General features: G+C 39.0%; 1 protein-coding gene across 1 annotated transcript; it reads right to left on the bottom strand.

Annotated features, from left to right (window-relative positions):
* Nucleotides 1-24,732: 24,732 nt before the first annotated feature.
* Nucleotides 24,733-25,110, bottom strand: LOC143617913 (uncharacterized). Its single transcript, XM_077090313.1, has one exon. The coding sequence runs from the start codon at nucleotides 25,108-25,110 to the stop codon at nucleotides 24,733-24,735; it is 378 nt and encodes a 125-aa protein (XP_076946428.1).
* Between the last annotated feature and the right edge of the window lie 247 nt (nucleotides 25,111-25,357).

Raw genomic sequence — 25,357 nt, 5'->3', positions numbered from 1 at the left:
AGGCTGTCATTGTCCTTGCGAAAGGTTTGAAGACTAATTTTATACGAGTTATCGATCCAATGTGGCTCATTAACTTATCAGAGACAGACAATGATGTGCTATTTAAAAACAAGATCTAGATCGAGCACCGTGAAGACTACAATCTGGCTATGCAATTCCAGCGTGTTGTACATGTGTGTCATGAATTTGGAATTCATAGATGCAGAGACTGGCAATCAAGGCGCTTCAAATAATTCAAAGACAAAGAGCTCAAGAAGAGGGGTGTTTTTTAGTGCACGGTTTTGTCGTCTCGAGTCTTTATATTTATCGTCTTGTATTTATTATTATTATAATGAAAAGATATTTATGTAATATCAGTTAGTTCGTTAATGTAAGGCTAATTCGTTAAGGATGCTTAACAAATTAGCCATTTTGTTTTATGTAAAGCCTATTCGTTAAGGATTTTTCACGAATGGACTGCTAGTTCGTTATGTATGTTCCCTTTCGTCATGGAATGTTGACGAATGGGGCATAACGAATCAAAGATTCGTTATGTTTTCCTTTATAGAGTCTGTAAGTTAACGACCTGGATCCAATTCGTTAAGGGTTGTGTAACGAATTGGTTCCATCGTCTATATATAGGGTGTTCATACCCTTAGTAATTTAAGTTTTGAGATTAACGTAATGAACCTTTGTCCAGATTATCTCTCTCAATTCTTCAAGTAGCAAATTACTAATACACATACATAATCACTAATACTATACATATAGATAATTAATTAAGAGTATCATGAACTAGATCCGTTTAGGTATTAGATCTAATTCTGGTAATCAATATCGTTTAGATCCTTATAGGTAATTACAACATTATATCTCAACCATTTTTCAATAAGTTAACTAAAAACATAACTGTTTTATATTTTAGAAATCTCTCACATCTTATTTCTCATATATATATAAACATTTAACTAAAAATAATTTTCTATTTTTCAGTTACTCTTTTCTGTCTTCTACTCATCTACTAACAAAAGATTAATAAAAAAAATTAATATAATGGATGAGTATTGTTGTAACATCCTGAAATTTCTAAAAAGATGATATTTAATATATTATTTATGTATTATGGAAAAGTTTACTTAAGTTAGTAGAAGAAATAATAAAATAATAAAGATGGAAGGTTAAGTAGGCTTTAAAGATGTAATTAAATATGGACTAAAAAGGAAAGATGGGCCTAAGATCCATGGGCTTAAGGGAGTATAAATACCTCTTAAACCCTAATCCTCTCTACTTCCATCCATCTCTACACCATAGCCAACACCATCAAAAACACACACTTAAGCCAAACACTCTTTATTCTACTATATTAAATGATCCGATACCAACCGAAGGTAAGAAATCATTTATCTAAACTGACCAAACCTATTAGAACACGACATCGTGGCCCCATGATGTAGTGTGAGCCATTTGGATCTTGATCTAGCTTTATTCGGGTGTTTAATTAACATAAAACGAGCTTAAGGACCACCTTAGCTCAGATCTGGACACCCCAAAGCTACTCAAACCATAGACGATCAAACCGCGACCAACCATGGTGGTTAACGGCGGCTGACGACGCCGAATTCGAAGAAAAACCTCAAAAACGTGTAATAAGGAGCTGAACTGAACTTATACGCCGTATAATTTCAGGCATAGTGTAAGTCAAGCAGTAGTGTGTATTTATGTTCCGTATAAGTCACACGTATACGTATATACATAGCGTATATGTATATAGACATATAGTATAACTTACGCGTTGGATGACTTATACGCCCGGAAGGAAGTTATACGCCTGAATGACTTATACGCTGAGATATCTTATACGTTGTAAAACAACTTATACGCTAGTGGAACTTGTATGCCAGATTCAACTTATACGCCAATAGCAAACTTATACGGACATGATATGATTTCATAAAATAAACGAAAGATAAACAACGTAGACGTACGTAATCATAGATATGGACTCATATGATCGGTAGGATATGAATAAGTAAATAATTAACAATGTAAGGTAATTCTTAAAATGAGGATATGAATTGAGTAAATAATTCAACTTCAGCTTAACCCCAGCTAGGAGCTCTGCCCCTTGATGACCGTCGTTTGAGTCATGCATAAACCCAGTTAAACTATCTAGATAGGATAAGTAAGGTATCATATCCACCAGGAGTATATGGTTAATGCAATTCGTGTAAACAAGTTCAATGTTATGAAGTAACAAGTTTTAGTGCTGATCACACAAGCAATAGTTTGAATTTAGAATTAAGCAAGCAAACGAGTAAACAAGTTTCAATCAATTAATAAAAGCAAATCACACCCGGGACTTCAAGTAAGTAACCTACAGTGATCTCATGCAACCTAACAGATTAATTATTAAAGGTTAACTACAGACTGATCAATCAAACAAAACCTTAGACATCAACAATCGCTTTACACACGGCACTGGTTATCAAACGGTCCCTGCAAGTGTGACTTAGTTAAGGGCAATCATATGTCTTATCGTATTCAATCTAATCAAACAATCATTTGATCAATTATTATAGCAACTAGTAAAGAATCGTTAGATCAGCGTAAACCTAAACCGATTGAACACACAGAAATACCAAACATCAATAATCATATATCAACCATAACAATTATACATAAATGTTCTTAGTCACATGAGAAAACTGAAAGAGTTACAAACTATACATTCCTGGGTGAGATTCTAGGAGATTAGCCGAGCCTTGACATCAAGGAATCGTCAATAATGAACAAGTGGAATACGAACTAGAATGATGGAGTCACCCTCCTCAAGCTCTGTAAATCGCCTACTTTGATAAAAAAAAATGAGTTAGGGTCGAATTTGATGAAAAATAAGTTTAAAACCCTAGCTGCCCTTTGCACACCCCATCGCGATACACAATGGGGTCTTCACTAGTCCATCGCGTATCGCGATGGACCCTTTGGTCAAAACTTCATTAAACACCCATAGCGATACGCGATGGGTCCTCAAGCAAGTCCATCGCGTATCACGATAGGTCTTGTCACCAGCAACAGTCTTTAATTTTTCTCGTTTTGCTTGCTGGACGTCCCGGTTCTTCAATACATGCATCAGCAGGTCCAAATTAAGTACTTTAACGCATGTGACCTTAAATACAACAATACACGTATGAAGTATCGAAGTTCCTAAAATCAACGATTAAAACTAATAAATAAATGAACTAAAGCATTTACAAATTAACCAACCATCACATCCCCCACACTTATCTTTTGCTTTCCCTCAAGCAAACTCTAAAGCAAACATCAACCTCTATCATAGCAATGTAAATTATCGTCATTAATACTAGTAAGATTTAAGGTCATACCCAGTTTCCCAGACTGACACTTTCTATATTGATATCCCACAAATAAGGTTAAGTGCTATAATAAAAACAATAGAGCAGCCCAGACGAGTGTACTTTGTTTCCGGTTAAGGCACACATGCTCATACCATTCATAATATAACATCTCTCCTCTCGATTTAATATCTGGACTAGCAAAATATGTGCTAGTATCACTCTGCTCTCAGTGCCAAGTATTAACAACTGTCCACCCCCATATAACTGCTTTGACATCAATGCAAATCAAGATGACTTAAAACGGGTTGTAACGGGGCTAGGTTTAAGGGTATGGAAGGGAATTTTTCAAGTAGCTCAAACGATCCGACCCGGCTTATTACAAAACAACTAAATAAACAATAAGAACATAAACACTGATTTCATCTTTTTTGTTTATTTTTTGAATACGAACAAACTTCTAACTACATAACTGAATATAAACAAACATCTTTTTGGCTTTTTGCTTTTTTTACCAATAATAAACGTGATGCTTAATACTAGTACAAATACCAATACAAATACAAATACAAATAAACCTTTTAAGCCGGATCGTCTCACAATATAACATCGGGGTTAACTGAATGAAAGAATAAGTCCAAAAAATGTTTTCTAAGGGAACCAACCCCCCGCCCCTCACATTACCCACGCTCATATGTATAATGTATGAGGCCCAACCCCCAGTACCCATACTCTCACTCATCCAGACGAGGCTTAACCTAATTGCCTCTATCACTTTTGCATTCATGCCAAATTACGATCTCGTGATCCATAAGACAACCATGTTACTCTCGATAAAAGCACTCAAATGACATGTGTGTATACTATGTATTATATGTGTATTATATATGTGTGGTCAACTCACACACGTACCGGAGGAATTAGGCTTCCGACATGAACATGTGTACCAGTCCCTATGACTCGTTATCCCCGCCTAAACGACCCATTTTCAACTTCTCGTTATGAAAACATTTGTGAGCAAGACAATTGAGAAGCTGAAAAACCAACCATGACCAGAAACCTATACTCGGCATTAATGACAGTAATTAACAGTTAACAACTTTGGTCTCCGGACACTCTTCAAGGTACCATCGGGCTCAAATGTGATGGTTCTACTAGCAATTATACAATTACACTTTTAGCATTTAAACAATAAAAACAAAATAGATTACGAAACTGAAATCACCTGATATCAACGAGCCTGGAAAGGACCAGTCGGCTAGCGAACTCTTGTAAACACTCGTATACTCTCGTCTCAACCAAGTACCAAAACTAGCAACCGAACCTGGAAAATATCAAGACGTGGAGAAGCAAGCTTCTCACAAGTGTAAGACATAGGTCTTTTAAGAGTTATAAAAATGATTTTGTGTTCATTTTTTTAAAACAATTACCGAGCCGAATTAAGTCGTTTTATAATAAATTTTGGTAACCAAGTTAAAAACGTTAAAAGACCTAACTCACTTTTGTAGGAATCACGATTGCATTTAGCTTATGCAACAAGCCCTTTAAACCTTGTGGTAGCCCGGTAGGACGAGTGGGGTCTCGTGAGGGTTTATAGTGAGCAACACCCACAAAGTTTGGTTACAACATAATATACAAGTAAACAAAACATAACATGCATCAAAAGATATAAATCCATATATGCCCAACCAGTTAAATAAAAAGATGGAAAAACGAAGAAGGAAGAAGACGAAAGGTCAATTAAATCCACGACCCATCGCGATACGCGATGGGTCAATTGAGAAGTGATAGCGTATCTCTTCCCAATTATTTCTCAATTAGGACTTGGCCCCATCGCGATACGCGATGGGGTTTGTGATGGACGTCATCGCGCATCGCGATGACGTTATCCATGTCAGCGACACCAATTGCTTAGTGATACGCGATTGGTATGGTGCTAAGATCATCGCGTATCGCTTTGAGTCTTGTTAACAGAAAGTTTTATACGAAAATGGGTCCGGAAATTTTCTGACCCGACCACTTTTCGGCATCCCAATATCACCCTGAACACGTTTCCGAACTCAAAACACACTTTTCGTACCTGGAAAGACGTGTAAATGACCAAACGCTTACCGAACTTAAAGAACTTCCAACTCTAGAAACAAGCTTCCCCACACTTGATGTTCGCTACGATGGTACTTAAAATACAATTAGTAAACTAAAAACTACAACTGAAACAAAATGCAAACTAAAAATATACAAAATGTATAATTATCACCCTTTTGAAACTTGTATGGCATTCAAGGTGGGCGTCTGGCCCGCTCCCGTGCAACCTTCTCAATATAAGCACGCTTTTCTTCAATCATTTGTTTCCAATCTTTCGATAGGCTAGGATCTGGCCCGAACATCCTCAATCTCCACTCTCGATCATTTTGGTTGGTTGGATGTCTCACTTTCTTCTTCCTTGGTCGGCTACCTTTCTCTTGCACATTCTCATTCTTTTATTTCTCAAATCCCTTTTTATCTATCCAGTCAATCACAAAACATTCCTCTTTTGTATGATCCTTATCCAAGGATACACACTTGTCAGCAAGAGGGTTAGTAGCATTTTCAAACAACAATAACCGTTTATCACGGTCTCCACACTTGATTTCCAAAATCCCCTTAGCACAATCAATTACCACATGTGTTGTGGCTAGGAATGGCCTACCCAATATGACTTGTGGTTGTGTATGATTAACACATTTAGCATAGTGAAGAAAAAGAAAGTCAACAGGGTAGAAAAGTTCCTCCACCAGAACCATTACATTAGTCACCATGCCCCGAGGAAGTGTATGAGTTTGGTCTGCCAACACCACAGTGGTGTTTACCCTTTCTAATGGGCCAAATTCATACTGATCATATAAACTCTCGGGCATGATACTAACACATGCTCCAAGATCTAGAAGAGCCCGACCAGTTTTAAATCGGCACTCCCGGGTTTTGGAGTTTACTTGAAGTGGTATTATTCTCCACTTCCTCATCTCTCATGGTGGTCAATTTACCATTTAAACATTTTTCACATGTGCAATTTTCACCAAAAGACATTTCATATGTATTTTGTTCTAATTCATTTTGGAAAATTGATTCATTTTGACCGACACAATCACTCTCACCACTAACATCTTCCACCACCCCCTCAACAAACTGTGGTGGTGAATCAACTTCAACACCAGAAATTTCAAAATGAGGTAAAAGACTTACAGCATTGATGTGCACAATGTTTCCCTTCTTGGAGCTTGAGTAGTAATGGTTCGGGTTGACTGTAGTATCGCTCGGGAGTTGACCAGTGCTCTTTTGTAACTTTGCCACGTCTGCTGCGAGCTGACCAATCTGCTTTAACATTGTCTCTGACGATTTATCTCGTAAATCGAACTGCTGCTTCATTTCAGCCTAATGATCAGTCATAAGTTTCAACAATGCATCCAAATTTGAGTGCCGACTCATCCGCATTTCCCGAGGACCCCTCTGCTGGTCCTAATTACCCGATAAATTTCCACCCTGGTTATCGTCTCTATTATACCCCCGATTCTGATCATACGAACCCTGCTGCTGCTGATAACCGCCCTGGCGATCAGTTCTGGTTCGATCCATGAAAGTTCGGGTTCAACTGTGTCGACGCATTCCCGTAATGAAAATTTGGGTGATTCCTCAAGCCCAGGTGATAGGTGTTTGAATTCAACGCTTGACCCTTGGAATCCCCGTAAGCATAATTAACTTCCTCAGGTTCATCCTCCTCGTAGTCATAAGTCTCGGGGCAATTATATGCCTTATGCCCAAGTTTACCACAATCATCACAAATCGGAAATTTCACTCCAACTTTCCCGACTTCTTTCTTCTTACCCTTTCGGTACCCAGCCAGCTTACATTCTAACTCAGAAATTCTTTCAGATTCACTCATGACTGACTTAACCGATCTGGATGAAGTACCATGTCTTCGTCTTTCAGCTGCTTCTTCTTCCTTTGAATCGTCACACACAAACTCCAAAAATTCCCAATCATCCTCTTCAGGTTGATTCAGTAGCTGACCATTACGCGAGGCTTTCAGATGCTTTCGGTCCTCCTATGTTAACCCATCAACAAAGCATTTCACCAGTTCCCACAATTCAATTTGATGGTGTGGGAATTTTCTGATCATCTCCTTAAACCTGGTAAATGTTTCATGGAATAATTCACCCGGCAACTGTGAAAAGTGGCGAATTTCGATTCGGGCCTTGCTCGTCTTCGATTGCGAATAATACTCGTTCAGAAACACCTGCTACATCTCGGCCCAATTTCTTATAATATGCATCAGTAGCGAGTTAAACCAGAGTTTTGCTTTGTCTTTTAGGGAAAATTGGAATAACCGCAACCGAACCTCATCTTGATCAACTGTACCATCACCAATTATCCCGCAAATGGCCGAAAAATCAGTCAAGTGAGAATACGGGTCCTCCGAAGCCATCCTGTGAAAATGCGGAACAATGTTAATGTATGATGGCCAGGATTTTAAAGTTTGCTAACCTGGCACTCGTTCTTGTGGGACCAACGGGATGCTCCGTTTGAGATAGCCGGTCTGAACTGACTATTAACACCATGAACCGGGGCCACAAAATTCCTCCTTAGGTCCCCCGGGATTTTCCAAACCGCACTTGTTCACCTGAATACCTCGAACTCTTTCGGGCCATTCCACCCGATTCACTCTGTTTCGACCCATACCATTTCTATTAACCGCTTTAGCCCGTCTCTGATTCACTGGCTCTTCCACTACTTAATCCCAATTATGATTTCCCTCATTTTCCATCTCAAAACCCACATTCTCGAGCTCAACTGCCTGATTTCTTCTAACCCACCGGTTAACCTCCTCCTCAAATTCCAAACCCTAGTTAACATCATTTTCTTCCCACTCTTCTTCATCCTCTGTCGGAATGCCAGGAATAGCATCATCAAGGTTAAGCCGAACTCTGCGGTTAGGGGTGTTATGTGGGACTGATGGTTCGCCCTGATCAAGGTTTCGGTTTTGGTTTCGACATCGGGTTCTAGAAGCGCGAGCTGAGTTATTCTTGTTATTTTGGTTATTGAAATTTAGTGGTGGAGGTATGTTTTCTGGGTGAAACGCGTTATTTTGTGGGAGTGGGTCTTGGTTTTGGTTTTCGTTCTGGTCTTGTTATTTCATTTTGGTTCTGGTTTTGGTGTTGGTGTTGGTTTTGATTCTGATCTTGATTTTCCATTTCTAAGGTTCTGTTCTAGGCTCGATTCAACCGAGCTACTCTCTCATTTTCGGGCTCGAAAATTAACGGTGACTATCTGCCCGAGTGGCGGGTGTGCATAAACCTGTTATCTGCACAAACAACACAACTACCGTAAAATAGAAAAAAAATAAAATTTAAACTAAAAACTGAAAACAAAAATAAAGACAAAAATTAAAATTAAACAAAAAATCAATTAACACGAAAAACACTAAGCACACTAACTCCCCGGCAACGGCGCCATTTTGACGACGGTCCTTTGACTCATGTAAAAACCTAATTAAACTATCTAGATAGGATAAGTAAGGTATCGTATCCACCAGGAGAATGTGGTTAATGCAATTCGTGTTAACAAGTTCAATGTTACGAAGTAACAAGTTTTAGTGCTAATAACACAAGCAATAGTTTGAATTTAGAATTAAGAAAACAAACGAGTAAACAAGTTTCAATCAATTAATAAAGTCAAATCACACACAGGACTTCAAGTAAGCAACCTACAGTGATCTCATGCAACCTAACAGATTAATTATTTAAGATTAACTACATACTGATCAATCAGACAAAACCTTAGACATCAAAAATCGCTTTACACGCGGCATTGGTTATCAAACAGTCCCTGCCAGTGTGACTCAGTTAAGGGCAATCATATGTTTTATCGTATTCAATCTAATCAAACAGTCATACGATCAATTATTATAGCAACTGGTAACGAATCATTCAGATCAACGTAAACCTAAACCGATTGAACACACAGAAATACCAAACATCAATAATCATATATTAACCATAACAATTATACATAAGTATTCTTAGTCACATGAGAAAACTGAAAGAGTTACAAATTATACATTCCCAGGTGAGATTCTAGGAGATTAGCCGAGCCTCGACATCATGGAATCGTCAATAATGAAGAAATGGAACATCTATGTGGTCTTGATACGAACTGGAATGATGGAGTCACCCTCCTCAAGCTCTGGAAATCACCTACTTTGATAAAAAACGAGTTAGGGTCGAGTTTGATGAAAAATATGTTTGAAACCCTAGTTGCCCGCCTGCACACCCCATCGCAATACGCGATGCTGGTCCATCGCGTATCGCGATGGGTCCTCAAGCAAGCCCATCGGGTATCGCGATGACTCTTGTCACCAACAACAATCTTTAATCTTTCTCATTTTGCATGCTGGACGTCCCGGGTCTTCAATACATGCATCAGCAGGTCCAAATTAAGTACTTTAATGCATGTGACCTGAAATACAATAATACACGTATGAAGTACCGAAGTTCCTAAAATAAATGATTAAAAGTTATTAATAAACGAACTAAAGCATATACAAATTAACCAACCATCACCCTTTGTACCCCGCAAGGGTCTGCCGCCCTTAGAACCCCACTGCCCCCGGACCCCCGTAGTTAGGGGTTACAATAACTTAGAAGTATGGTATAGCTAGAAGTAGTTAATTGATACTGTGATTAATATACTATGCCTAATACACAATTAGCCGTATACAGCTCAAGAAGGGCATAATAGAAAATTCAGAAAGGAATTGCTCGCAGGTGAATTTCTAGCCCCATTTACTTGTTATGTTTTTGGCGTTGTGTGCATAGTCGATGTGATTAGTTAATACACTTACCCTAAGTGGTAAGTGTATGCCTTATATGATTTATGTGATAGTGATTGAGGTTATGAATGAATGCTTGTCGGTAGGTGAACGATCTTCGAATATTGCACATATCGCCAGGAAAGGTGAGTTTTATATAAGATGCATGAATGATACTTGAATGATTAAGAGTATGTATGAAATTTTATAATATAATGTACATGTAAAGAAGTGTAAGTATGGTTGTATGGAAAGAAGGGATCAGACCGTAATAATATCAGAGAAAGAAGGTACCAGACCCTAATATTATATGTGATGGTAAAGATAGTTATGCATGTTGTATGAAGGTATGAAGAAATGTATGTATGAATAAATGTGTGTACGAAAGAAAGGTTAAAAGGTAAAGTACATAATATGTATCTTCGGATGCGTATATGAAAGTAAGTGTATGTATTGTATGTTACCTGATTAACTAGGACTTACTCAGCGTAGCTGACTTTTAGTATGCACGCAGGTAAATAGATTGAAGCTGTTAGCTTGATGGAGACACATGGAAGGATCTAAGGATGCTGGCATTTGAAGAACGAATTGTCATGATGTTTTTATAAGCTATCATACGCTATGTTTTTAAAGATAAGTTTCTTATGTTTTGTAACGAATGGTTGACTTTAATTATTATTTCCGTGTAAGTTTTAATTAACTTTGATATTTAGAACTGTGTTTATGTGTAAATTAAACACCAAAGTAGGGTACCGGGAACGAGGTCTTACAATTGTAATACTAAATATGTGGATGCCGTCACACTAAAATAAATACTCATCTATTTTCAGGTTTTTTTTCAGGTTCTCATTGCTAGCAAAATTTGAATAAAAAAAGAATATAATGGATGAATAATGTAACAATATATATGGGGTGGTCATGGAGATTTTCTTGGGTTCCCTCCATAGAAAGGGTTAGTGGTTCGAACCGAAAATGAGGAATCTTGGGTTCCCTCCATAGAAAGGGTTAGTGGTTCGAACCAAAAATGAGGAATTTTGTCTGTACCACTTAGAGGATTAACACTCCATCCTCCAACCCCAACCCTATCTTCACATTATATCAAAAAAGCTTAAAATTTCACTCAATCCCATCCATCGTCCCTATACCCCCAACCCTATATTTTTATATGGGTAATCAAACCCATCCCACATTTTTAGAGGTATCCAGGATCCCCATATCTATTTGTTTTATTATTATTATGAGTAGATGTGAGTGAAAGAAAGAGGGAAAAATGTATAAATATGTATTGATCAATTTAATAGAGTTAGAGATGAATCGAGTTTTTAACCTATTTTATTAAAATATAGAGATGGGGTTAGAGATGGAGGATGAAGTAGTGTGAATGCTATTATGGTAATATAATCATAATGAAGGACATGCATTCATTAAGGTTTGCATTTGAAGAACACTGTTAACCGGAGTTTATAATAGTATTTCCACAGGGTTTAGTGGGCTAAGAATCCTAAATCCAATGGAGTAAGCTGAATTGGCGAAACTGTCAATTTTGTAAGCCTAGTTATAGGAAGAGGGATTTCATGTAACCCCTCATTGGCGTGAGAATCAGTATGGTAAGTTGTTAATATTGATGGAAGATAGTAGAGAGATTCGTAATCGAATCCTTTTACCATTTGATTGAGTCTTTTATATGGCAGGGGGATATGGAATGTTTATTAGGTCACGTGGCATGGGAATATTCAGTTTCTCCATTCTGCAGTCATCATAATTGAGATTGTGAGGGTTCTTTTGCAGGGGTGGGGGGGAATACAATACCGTTCTCCTTTGTCCACCTGTCACGGTGGTCCTGTTTGTACCCCTTGTACAAGTGGCTCTACCATCTTCATGCTTAGAGCATCCACAACAACAAAATTTAACAAACCGCTACATCTTATTCCAGAATTTTCTCAAAAACCTCATTTTCTCCCACAGTAACAAACCTCCACAAACTGCCATATCATCACCTACTTCTACAATTACTTTATATTTAACTACTTTTCGTAACATATTTAATTTTTATTTCATATAAAGTATCTTTCATATATGTTTAAATATAATATACCTTTAATAAATATTAATTAAACACCAATTAGTTAAAATTAGTTAATATGTTAACACAAATATAAAATAAAACGCACCATAAATAACAAATTACATCATTACAAAATATTGTGGGTCCGATTTTGCAATTAGTTAAGAGTATGTATTCATAGAGTTTCTAATACTGTAATATGTTTTTGGGATTTTGGTTTTTAATATTCGCAATTTTCATGCATTGAATGATAACATTCATAACTAACGATTTGTCTCTCACCGCCTTCAGTTTCTAACTTATTTTCTTATATCACTCCCGAACTAGATGGACCCTAAATCCGTTAGGTTTTTTTTGGCTTAAGTGGCACGTTTTTGCTGATGTGGCATGCTATGTGGAAAATGCCTTATTTAAAAAATAATATATAAAAACCTAACAACAAATACTATATGTATGTATTTATATATATACACGCAGACACACACCACCACCGTCTACACCATAACAACACCACCATAGAACTCCACCACTTCTGACCTCTATCACCACCTTCACCACCACCGCCAGCCTCATTACCTTCACCACTACCAGCCTCCATCACTGCCGGTCAAAATCCCAAATTCAAATGTGGTTACCGCTGCCTCCGCGTTTTTCCGGCGAGTTCCACAGTTAAAAATAGAGCATCAATTCGAGGTAATCCTTTGCTCGTCGGAAAAAGGAGTTGCAATTTTTCGGCGAGCACCATTTCCATCATTTCACCCCCCCCCCCCCAAACCACAACCCCCACCCCCTGTCATTACCAGTATCTCAGCCGACCACCTTTCGGAATCGTCTGTAGGCTGGAAAAATGAGTTGCGGGTTTCTGGCGAGCAACATCTTCATCATCTCTCCACCGGTGCACAGTCTCTATGATTTCCATCGTCTTTCTACACCTCCCGAAAGACTCTCCCCGTGAGTCGTATGTTTGGAACAACTGAATATAATTTTTGTAACTTCAATCGATTAGGGGTATTGTGCCGGTTCTTTTGAGTGATATATCTCGAAATGCCCATTGATTCCTTATTTTAACCGTTTTGAACAAAAGCGGTACATTCCAAAAGAACCGGTATTCACACATCTTTACCCTTGGCCATGAACCTCCTTTGAATTTTTCATTTACTCAACTCTCTCTCTTTCAATCTGACACGAAAAAAAAGAAAGGAAGAAAAAAAAAACAAAATAGAATTTGTAACTTTCTATCCTCTTATACAAGATTTCACTACACTCAATATCGGAAATAGGATAGAAAATAGTCAACCGACACCAGATCTTCAATACACCTTCAAGTCTCGATGAAATAACAACAATTTGGTATCATTCTACTCGTATACCCAGCGCCTACAAACACCAATCATCCAAACATCGTGTTTAAATGGTGTGTTTGATTGATAAATGAAACCGGTTCTTTATTCGATTAATTAACCTAACATATGGTAACGAACTTCAACGAGAATCGTTGCGTTGATGCGTTTTTACCATTTATATATAGATCTAAGAATAATAAACGAGCCGAGCATAAACGAACAAATTTTCATTATGAAGCATATCTTAAACGAATCGGTTTCATGAATACGATCTAATCTTGGCATATGTCAAACCCGTCAAGACGCTCTAACGTTAACAAGCTTGGGTATTTTCCTTCGGATCTTGGTCTGAGATAAAGGAAGGTGTTTGTGTGTGTGTTTTTGGAGTGTATGGAGGCTAAGTGTAACATCCCCAAAATTTTGGTCCAAGTTAAACAATCTAATAAAGAAAAAGGACCAAAAATATTTTCAAGATAGATAATAAGAAAATAAGATAAGGAAATAAAATCATTCCATGTTAAGAAAATAAGGATATACAAATATTTCATGAGATAAATCTATAGAAAAGAAATGGAGAAGGAATGAATTTCATCCCACATGGAAAGTAGGAAGAAAATGGAATTCCTTTCCATGGGTATAAATAAGGAAAATAAATCCCATCCCACATGGAAAGTGGGATAGATTTGGAAGCTCTTTATAAGATATGGAGTTTCCATAGTAATATACTTTTATGTTAAGCATGCGCCAACTGGTCCTATCGGAGGGTGCGGAGCATCCGACGCGTACGTGCACATGCACGGGCTCGGGCGAGGACAATGGCGATGGCGACGGCGAAGGGCGATAGGCGCAATGTGACGCACTTTTCACTTCGCACGCTCGCATCCCCACGAACCGCTTAAGAGCCGCCTTATTATTATTGGAAAGTAGAAGCGAGACCAGGAAATAACAAGATATGAAAGTGCAAGGACTTAAAATGAAATTTCTGGAAATTGAACCTCATCGCGATACGCGATGAAGGTAAGGCTTGGGATCGCGTATCGCGATCTGATGTCGGCAAATACAAAACACGTGTCGAGAAATGTGTCAACGCGTGGCAGTGTGACGAACCACGTGGCATGACCTCATAAAAGGAGGCGTGGCGATACGCGACGCAGTTAAAGTAGATTCCATCGCGTATCGCGATGGGACCCAGTTTTGCTTATAAAATGGAGGGTCGCGACTAATTTCTCCCTCACACCTCCCACACACTCTCTCTCTCTCAAATGCTTTCTTTCTCTACATCATTTTACGTGTCAATCTCATAGTATGTGCCAAGCTCTGAATTCTGATGGTTTAAGCCCCGATACACGATATAGAGTAGAAGTGTTGCTCGAAAAGTTTTAAATATCTAACTCCGAATACCCATGTAAGGTCTGAGGTAACAAAAGAAGAAGCAGAAATCAGAAAAACAGGAATCAGTGTCGAAAACTGATTATAAATAGAAAAGGTGAATACGCCATAAAATTTTGCAAAATCTTTTAGAGTCAGAATGTTTGAATAGGATTTACGTATCCTTAAAACCTTTTGTTTCAATAATAAGAAAGAAACACTCTAACTAAAATTATACATGTGTCTGGGTCCATTCATACATGGTGACTCAGAGTTTCCCGTGGCCATGCATATCATAAACAATTCAACATGCCTCTGAAAGTCTACGGGACTGTTCAGAGAAATGATATTGTGTGTATAATTAATTGTACATGTACTTAGGGTAATTTTATCCCAATTGAGTTGGGTGCCTAATGAATAGTCACATAGATATTATTGTTGGTTTCACAAAGGTATTAAAAAGATTTTACAACATAGTCAGCGTCATTCACCAGTTTTGTGCTTACGTATTATCTAACCATTTTACAGGGAAACAGAAAGGTTAGCATAGACAAGAAAGACAGAAATAAAATATTGGAGATATAATCATTCGATGCAATCTGGTGGCTCATATATTTTATATCAAAATAATATAAAGAATTATGTTTTCTAAAGAAAGGTATTCGATATATCAAACGGGCATTTAAACTCAAGTTTTCAAATATAATAATATTTTAATCAAAACTTCCGCTGAAAAGAATTTAACTCTTAAATAAGTTTTATAAAAGATCAAGCGGGTATATTAACCCGGTATTTAATAAAGGAATATTTTATATTAAAAGTCTTCCACTAAAACAAGCCTGCAACTCTGATGTATTTACAAAACGGGTGTCAACTATTGGTCACACATCTAGGCCCTAAGTCGGGGTGCGACGTTAAGAGATAAAAATGAGAGTTTTAGGGTTTTAGGGTGTTTTAAAGGGCTTATATATCCTTAAGCCCATGTACCTAAGGCTCAACACCATCTCTTATTCCATCTTTAAATGTCCAACCCCACACTCAAATATTTCATTTATCTAAACTAGATAATAATGCCTTATTAAATAAACAAAATTTCTTTTATTATTATCATCGAAAGCAGGATGTTACAGTATTTAACTTCCATAGAAATTTAATATTAATTAAATTCCAACCTGAGCCCGTGTCTCACATCTGTTGAATGCACTTTTATTCTTTCTCTTTCCTCCTTTCTTCTAAAAAATGGAAAAAGAGAAAAGGGGGGCTAATATTTAATCGTATCTCTAATATTCTTTATTTCGTCCTACGCCAATAACTAGAATGGGAACGTCAACGCATCCAGGAAAAAACGATTAATCACTATCAATAAACCTGCCAAAGAACCGAACTATAGAGTACTTAGTAATAGTGCCACGGAAAGATATGTTTTTAGATCTCGCATTAAAAAACCTCCTTCATTTTTTCATTTTATTGTAATCAATAAGATAATACATATTTAAAGGTACAATGATCTAGTAAAAAAGATTTACTTTTTGTTAAATACAGAAAAAAAACGTCCTTTTCTTCTCCATTATTCCCCAAAAAGGCATTTTTTTGTTGATATAGGGATCAAATGATATAGTTCATTTGTTTGTAGCTTGGCGGATTAAAAGCATGACTCTTGCTTTCCAATTGGTTGTTTTTGCATTAATTGTTACTTCATCAATCTTATTGATTAGCGTACTCGTTGTATTTTCTTTTCCTGATGGTTGGTCAAGTAACAAAAATGTTGTATTTTCAGGCACACCATTATGAATTGAATTAGTCTTTCTGGTGGGTATCCTTAATTCTCTCATCTCTTGAACCTATTGTCCTAAATAAAAAATCGAAATGACCATCTGAATTATTCTTGGTTGTGAGACATATTCACATTCAATAAAAGTCACCCATATAAGTCTCTTTCACTTTGGCGTCTCTCTAAAATTGCACTCATGGTAAAATCTTGGTTTATTTAATTATCAGGGACTCCCAAGCGCACAAATTTTTAAATGGAAAAAGAATGGATTGTTATTCAATAGTATTACATGACTTATATGTGTGTGTCAACTAATGGATATATTTTCATTTTCTTAAATAAAAAGGTTCGCAAAAATTTCTGTACACTATACATATAATAAAATTTAACTATGAAAATGGGTTGCCCGAGATCCGAATCCGAACGGATGGAACTAGTCGGTTAACTATAAAATTTAACCGTAAAAAAAAATCGTCGGAAAAACGAGGTCGCCAGAAATGAAGGTTGTTAAGGTTTTATATTGAAGAAAGGAGATGGTGTGGGACCCACAACCTACTTTTTATTGATAAAAATCCACATCATCAAGAAAATTAATAAAGTTAGGATTCGTAATTCGTGAGTTCCAGAAACAAATAGTGTGAACGTTGAGAGTGGTGGAAGATAAAACGTTAGTTGAAAGTGTTATCGTTCAACAGGTGAAAGTTTGAAGTATTAAAAACCAATGTCCCTAATATTTTATTTTTAACCATCGGGGAGGATTTTGACTTTTTGTTTATTACTTCTTTTTTTTTCTTTTCCAAAATGACCAATGCAAGATGGTTGTGATATGTGGTTTATTTTATTACTATCTTTTTTTTAATAAAGTAATGATGTGTGTGCTAATAAAATGATCGGTGGCACCTTTAATCAATGTTTGTCAGTCAATGTTTTCCTCCTGCTGAGCGAACCTTTCAGCGTGGTCGTCCCCGTCACGACCTTTACGTGGACTATTCTTCGTCCCTAGCCAATACCATGGCTTGTGGACAAGAAGTTTTGCGTGAGTGGAGGTCAATGGGGGAACGGTGGGGTGAGCTAACTCGAGCCGCTGACGAGGCAAAGCAATAAGCTCATGAGCAACGCTTGGTGGCCAACACTGCCAAATGGAAATTGTATGACGCTGAGATTGCTCTAAAGGCGGAAGTAGACAAACATGCCATTGCGTCTCGTCAGTGGAGAGACTCCTGCAACAAGCAAAATGCCGTCCTTTAAGCTGCTAGGGATGAAGCCCAGAGAAGGAAGGAGGATTTGGCCAAGGCACCTGATGCCAACTCGGCTTTAGAGGACCAAGTGAACCGCCAAGGTACTATTATCCTAGACCTTGAAGCGGAGTCGAAAGTGCAGAAGGAGCGAGCGGAGCTTAATGAAAAGAGAGCTACTTATATGCAGGCAGCATATGACTCGCTTCTGCAAGCGCGCGATGAAGTGGAAGCCCGTGCAGCCAAATATTTGAATGACAAGCACAAAATAGCTGACGGGTTCTATGAGCTTCAAGAAAGAGCGGAGCAGAAGAAAAATAACGACGATGGTTGTTGGGGCAAGGACTTAACGCGGTATGTTATTCCCTTATATTCCTTATTACGTGTTTTGTCCATTGCTAATGTTAATGAACCTCTTTCCTTGACAGGTTATTAAACACATTAAGGAAGAAACTGAGCTAACAGATAGCCTTGCTTTCCTTCTTACTGCCTCTTCCCAATTCGGCCGCCTGACAGGTTTCAATGAAGGGTTGGCGTATGCTCAGGCTGGCCGTTCTTTTGAAGAACACCCGCTGCATGGGCTTGATGTTGCCCAGGAATATGCAATGCGCCTAAAGGAATATGACAATTTTTCATTTCCCTTTCAAGGTATGCTTCCTGACTTCGCAGCGGCGGGTGATGGCGTGGAACGCCTGAAGGAACACTTGGAGGGAGAATCAAAAGATGCTTCATTCCACTCCACCTTCTTCGCGCAACCCGGACGTATCATCTTCCAGGACTCAAGACCCTAAAAACTTATCCGTGCCAGATCCTTAGATTAGTTACTGATTTTGTAATTTCAATTTTTGTAACTATCCTTGAATATGAATAAAAGAAATTCTTTTTGTCATTTTGTGGATCTTGCATTATTGTACACTTGTGATATTTTGAGATATATTTTGAATTGTGAAAGTGGGAGAAAAGCGATGACGTGGCGGAAAGAGAACTGTCGCAGGATAATTGATAAGACGTGTATGATGTCTTTCTGCAGTCTGTTTTTACTTTTTAGTCTTTCCCGCCTAATATGTCGGCCTCTAATTGGGCCGCATTTTCTGTCTACTGGCGTCTCATCTACGCATTAATTACGATGTGTATAAATAGGGCGTTTCTAACTTCTTTTTATTCTTATCTCCTTCTAATTCTTCTTCTTTTTCCTCTCTAATTCTAGATCTGAGATCTCATAATTTATTCTTGAATCTTCATATCTAGTCTTTCCAAGAACTTGTGTACACTTTGTTCTCTCTGATGGTAGGAAACAAGAAGAGTGCCCCTGCTATCGACGAAGTTGTCTTTATTTTTAAGAAGAAGGATTTTGAAGATAGCGTCAACATTTATGGTTTGGCGCCTGAGTGGGAGCCTAAATACCCGGTAGCCGGCTCTATTGCTACTAATCCGTCGGCCAAGAAAATGGCCGTATATGCGGATCATTTTACCACAGGGAACTTCAGGTTTCCTGTAACGAAATTTGTTGAGGCGATTTTGACGACGTATGGAGTCCACTTATCGAAAATCCACCCTTTTGGGATGTTGAGAATTTGTCACTTCGAATTTTGTTGCCACGCCCGTAACATGGAGCCGTCAGTCGGCATGTTTGTGGTCTTTTACAAGATGACCAGCCATGGCGGGTGGTACAGTTGGGCCACAACCGGAAAGGGAGTTATCAGTACCGAATGGTGTCGTAGTCTCCATGAGTGGACACCAAAGTTCTTCTAGATCCAAGAAAATGTAGTTCCATTTGCAATGACCTATCGCAAATCGGATGCAGAGATGCCGGTGGTCCATGCCACCACACAGGTGAACCTTCCGTGGTTCACAACATAAACCAGTACGCTCACCCCATGTGTGCGATACATGAGGGAGCACTGGTGAGTGCAAAGATGAGCCGGCTATGGCCGTTTTCTGAGTTGGAACCATATTATGAGAAGCCCAGCAAGAGTAAGTTCATCTTTACTTTTCTAGGTTTCTGCTTAGGTTCTGATTGTTCCATTTGCTTATGCGGGTGAAGGCTTCATCTTCAGCACGCTTCTAGACCATGAGGAGGGTCTCATGGTGCGTCGTCCTATTGATCTGAAGGACGCACCTATCGTCGAACGCACCCGCAACAATTTTTTATTCCCCCCCGTCCTTCGCCCGGAACCTGTGGTTTCCGAGGCGATATTTACCAATGGTGAGGATTTTGTTGCCAAAGGTGAGGGAATTCTGAAACCTCTTCCCTTAACTCCACTCACTTCTAGCGGGGTGGTGGTGCTTCTTTCTTCGAGTGAGGAGTCATCACCCCGTGAAGAAGAAAAGTTACCTATTGGTGCTACTGACTCTTTGAATACCTTGCGTTCGACTGTAGGTCTGACCCACAAGTGAAATCAGAATCCATCCACTAGTAAGGCGGTGGATAAACAAGATGCTGATGTCACCATTGAAGATGAACATCGAGCTGACGATGTCGCCTCCGAAGATGAACATCGAGCTACTGATGATGTCATTGTCGAAGATGAACATCGAGCTGCCGATGTTATCATCGTCGAATATGAACATCGAGCTGTTGAAGCGGATGCCTCAAAAGTGGCTAGGAAACGCAAATTTCCATCAACCAAGGCCGCCACTTCCAAGAAGCATAAGAGGACGAAGTTGGGAGATCACCTTCAACAGCTTGCACCCACAGAAGTTTCTTCAGGTAACTTCAATACATTTAAGTTTTGTAATTGCTTTTATTATATAAGATACGTTCCTGATAGAGAAGTATTGTCTGATAGAATTTCTAGAAGACTCTTCTAAGGACCCTTCAAGTGTGAGGGGATCAACTCCGCCTCCTCCTCCACCAACGTCTCCGCCAAAGGCTGTTCAGGATCCGGTTGTTATTGCGGATACTCCTCCCCACGAGGGTAAGAAAGGGGATAATTCTGAAGACCACGTCATTTCTTCACCTCTCTGTGTGCTATATCGCTTTATCGCTTTAAAGACCAGGAGGGACCTAGCACCTTTGCTGGCGGTCCGCAGGCTTCTGCATCCCAACATGGGACAGATCCCTTGGTACATCATCTGTGATGGTCGGTTTGTAAGGATTCGACGTTTTCAGAAACAAATGTGTGCCATGAGTATGTGGTAGGAGGGCTTCCTCCTGCGGAGAAGGAACGCCAACGTGTGCGTCCGCGTCAAGAGCTAGTGAATGCTTATTCTTACTCCCTAGATAATACCGTCTCTACCAGTCAAGAAATATATCGAGGCTGGCTAGCTATGAATGACACATGGGAGGATTTGGAGGTTAAAGCAGCCCAAGTGGAAAAAGAAGCTGGAGAGGCAATGAAAGAAGCCAAAGATAACCGCCTGGCTGTTGGTGCATTTTGTGACCGTCGCTATGCAATACCGACTAGTTGGGGAGAAGTTATGGAGGGAGCCAACTTCACCATAGGTGAATATAGAACAACTTCACGTGTTGGTGAAGTTAGAACTACTATACTTGTTGGTGAAGTTAGGACAACTTCACCATAGGCCAAAGCCCAAGCCAACGTAGATGATTATCTATATATATGTATGTTATGTTTAGGGTTGGTAGCTGATCGAAAAAGAAAAGAGAGAGAGGGAGAGCAGAAAAGTTATCTAGAGAAAACAGATAAGGAGAGTCTCGTGGGCAGACCCGAGGTAGAGCTCACCTCGGGTCGGCCGTAACATGTCTTCACTTTCCGTATGTAATTTGTTTTCATTAATGTATAAAGCGGTCTGCAGATCTGTTTATTTCGTTCGTGTGTTTGTTTGTTTGTGTGTAATCGTGTTCTTCGTCTCCAACACCATAAACGAGTCTAGGAGGATTCCACACTCCTAGACATCGTGCGGACCTCGTATTGATCACCATTGCACCGGGGACTTACAAGTGGTATCAGAGCCGTACGCTCTTAAGCTATGGTTCGAGATCTGTGTTTTGGTGTTTTTGGCCCGTTTCAACCGTTTCGGATATGTTTTTGGCCGAACAGCCGTCAATGGCGAAGTTGTCGCTAGAATTTTAAGGTTTTGGTTTTGGCGAAGTTAAAGTTTGGCGAAGTTACAGGAAGGTGAAGTTAATGAAGGGCGAAGTTATCTGGTGGTGAACTTATCAGGTGGTGAAGTTATCAAATGGTGAATATATCAGGTGAAGTTATCAGGTGAAGTTAACATGTGAAGTTATCAGGTGAAGTTAACGATGTTGTTTTCATTTTCCTCCGACGTTCAAGATATGGTATTTCCAAAAATAAAAAATAAAAAAGTATTTTCGGGAAATTTTCTTGAACGAAAATTTTCATATGTCATTCATATGAAGAGAGGATCATTCAGGAAAAATTTGGTGATAATATCTTTTATGGAGTTTTCGTCCGAATGGCCAGGTTTACACGATTATTGTGAGGTCGAAAACGTTGTTCGACAAAGAGTTACAATTGGTATCTCTTGGTCTTACAGGTGAACAACAGCGTGTCAGCTATTTAAATGAAATTATGGACTCGTGTGGATATGGAGTTGAAGTTGCGAATGGGATAGTAATTGAAACTGGAAATTGACACATATTTAGTTATTTGGGCTTATTTTGCAAAGAAAAGAGGGGGTTAAAATTTTCATTTGAAAATGTGTTTTCTTAGAAAAAATAAAGGTGCTCGGGTAATAAAGATCATGGAGGCTTGGTTAAGCTTTTGATGATTATTATAGGGCATGTGTGTTAGATTCTGTCAAGGTGATTTTCTGATGAAACTGATCATTTTATGTTGAGTAGTTGAAGATTGAACCTTATCTTACGAACCGAATGGTTGAGATTTAATTAGGCACCAGGATACAGATCAAAGATCTCGATCGATATAGTTCGGACAGGCTTACACTGAAGGGGAGATCTGATATGGAAGACGTCAGGTGATTGGTAGATTTGTGAAGCTTCAAGACAGTTTCAGACACTGCTGGTTGAAGACAGGATAACTGTTGCATGTATATGTGTCGTTCAACCTTGAAGATCATAATGCAATGTCTGAAGATCGTGTCCTACCAGAACAAGAACACCGAAGAGCAATGGAAAAGGGGGAGTCTGTTGGTGCATGTTTTGTAACAGATGATCTTTTGTGTTTGTTAGAATTGAGAGCAATGGTCAAGGGGGAGTCTGTTGGTGCATTTTGTGAACATCGCTATGCAATTCCGACTAGTTGGGGAGAAGTTGTGGAGGGAGCCAACTTCGTCATAGGTGAAGTTAGAACAAATTCACGTGTTGGTGAAGTTATAAAAACTTCACGTGTTGGTGAAGTTAGAAAAACTTCACGTGTTTGTAAGGTTAGAACAACTTCACGTGTTGGTGAAGTTTAAACAACTTCACCTGTAGGTGAAGTTAGGACAACTTGACCGTAGACCCAAGCCCAAGCCCGCGTAGATGTTTATCTATATATATGTATGTTATGTTTAGGGTTAGTAGCTGATCGAAAAAGAAAAGAGAGAGAGGGAGAGCAGAAAAGTTGTCTAGAGAAAATAGATAGGGAGAGTCTCATGGGCAGACCCGAGGTAGAGCTCACCTCGGGTAGACCATAACATGTTTTCACTTTCGGTATGTAATGTGTTTTCATTAACCAGCGGTCTGCAGATCTGTTTATTTTGTTCGTGTGTTTGTTTGTTTGTGTGTAATCGTGTTCTTCGCCTCCAACACCATAAACGAGTCTAGGATGATTCCGCACTTCTAGACATCGTGCGGATCTCGTATCGATCATCATTGCACCGGGGACTTACAGGATCACCGATCCATTGCTGAGGAAGCAAAAACTGCCCTCCAGTAGCAATTGGATGAACGCGACGAGCTTATAAAGGCTCTGAAGGCCGAAGCATCCGCTAAGGTGAACTCCTTGCTACTCTTGCTGCCAAGAATAGGGAGCAAGCCTTGGAATGTGCTGGGCACAAAATGGATATTGTCCGATCCAAGGCGGACAGAATATGGCTATTGGCGGAAGGGGTTCCCCAGGTAATTCTCACCTCCTTTCGAACTTTTCTTGATGAAAAATAATCATATCTTAAATATTTGTTCATACCCTTTGTTCTAACATGTTATTACCCACATCCGGGAGGGTGATGAACTTGTAAACTGTCTCGCAACGCTATTGGTCGCATCTTCTCAAGCTAGTCGCCAGGTGGACTTCCAAGAAGGTCTTCAATTCGCCGAAAAGAATAGACCTCTTGAAGAGTTTGCCTTGCATTGCTAGGACACTGCTAAAATTCATGCTGAGAAGACGAAGACGTATGAAGATTTGAAGTTTATTATTGAAGACCAGATAGCTGAGCTTCCGAAGAAGGAAGATGGGATAGATCAGTTAAAGGCACTTCTTACCACTGATGATAAGGATCAAGAGGATGCGGAAGACGAAGATGCGGCATTGTAGTTATATATTTTTGTAAATCGCATGTACTCATCTTTCTTGTAATTGTCATAAAACTCTTGTAATCCCATTTGAATATATATATAAGAAGTTGTTTCATCCGTTACACTTTGTTTTATTTTTCATAATATAAGTGTTTATATGATCTTCTTATTTGTCAATAAAGGATTATATGATGTTTAGTGTGAAAACAAATGGGTCCCATCTGGATTGCAGATCAGAAAATATATGTGAAAAAATTAGGATGTAGGTCTAATAAAGCTTTCCATAAAAAAGGCGTAAGCCAAACTGAATTACAAGTATTGACATTAGATGTCTTTTTACTAGTCTATTAGGCGCGCAGGCCAAAATAAAAATTAAACAGCAAGTCTTGCTAGATGTAACATTTTTTCAACTGTGCCACATTCCACGTTCTGGGAATCTCATCCCCATCCAACTTCTCTAACTTGTAAGCACCCTTGGATAATACTTCTTTAAATTTGTAAGGGCCTTCCCAAGTTGGGGCCAACTTGCCCGGAGGCTCTTGACCAGAAGCTTCGTTGTTGCAGAAGACGAAGTCTCGCGCATCAAATGTGCACTTTTGAACTCGCGAGTCATAGAATTTTTGTAGTTGGCGTTTATAGTTATGCTCGCGGATCAGCGCTAATTCCATCCTTTCTTCAAGAAGGTCTAGGTTCATCCGCAATTCTTTGTCAATATCATCGATCATCAAAATTCGTGCGGACGGAACCCCGATTTCAGCCGGGATCATGGCCTCAATGCCATAGGTTAAACTAAACGTCGTTTCGGAATTACTTGAATTCTTCTGAGTTCGAAAGGCCCAAAGTATATGGGGCAGTTCGTCGACTCAGCCTGTTCGTTTAGTGCCTAATCTTGTTTTAATTCCTTCTTTGATCGTTCTATTAGTCCGTTCGACCTGACCATTAGCTTGCGGATAGGCTACGGATGTGAAAATCTGAGTGACCTGAAGTTCGTTCAACCACTCTTGTAACCCGCTA

The sequence above is a fragment of the Bidens hawaiensis genome, unplaced genomic scaffold (assembly GCF_021521415.1).
Source record: "Bidens hawaiensis isolate Kalapana, Puna unplaced genomic scaffold, B.hawaiensis_p1.1 tig00060495_1, whole genome shotgun sequence".
In the NCBI taxonomy this organism is placed as follows: domain Eukaryota; kingdom Viridiplantae; phylum Streptophyta; class Magnoliopsida; order Asterales; family Asteraceae; genus Bidens; species Bidens hawaiensis.
Note: the sequence above shows the minus strand (reverse complement) of the source record. Positions and strands in the feature narration are given on the sequence as shown.

Coding starts and splice junctions, on each gene's coding strand:
- LOC143617913 (XM_077090313.1), bottom strand. CDS start 25,110: ATGATCCCGGCTGAAATCGGGGTTCCGTCCGCACGAATTTTGATGATC.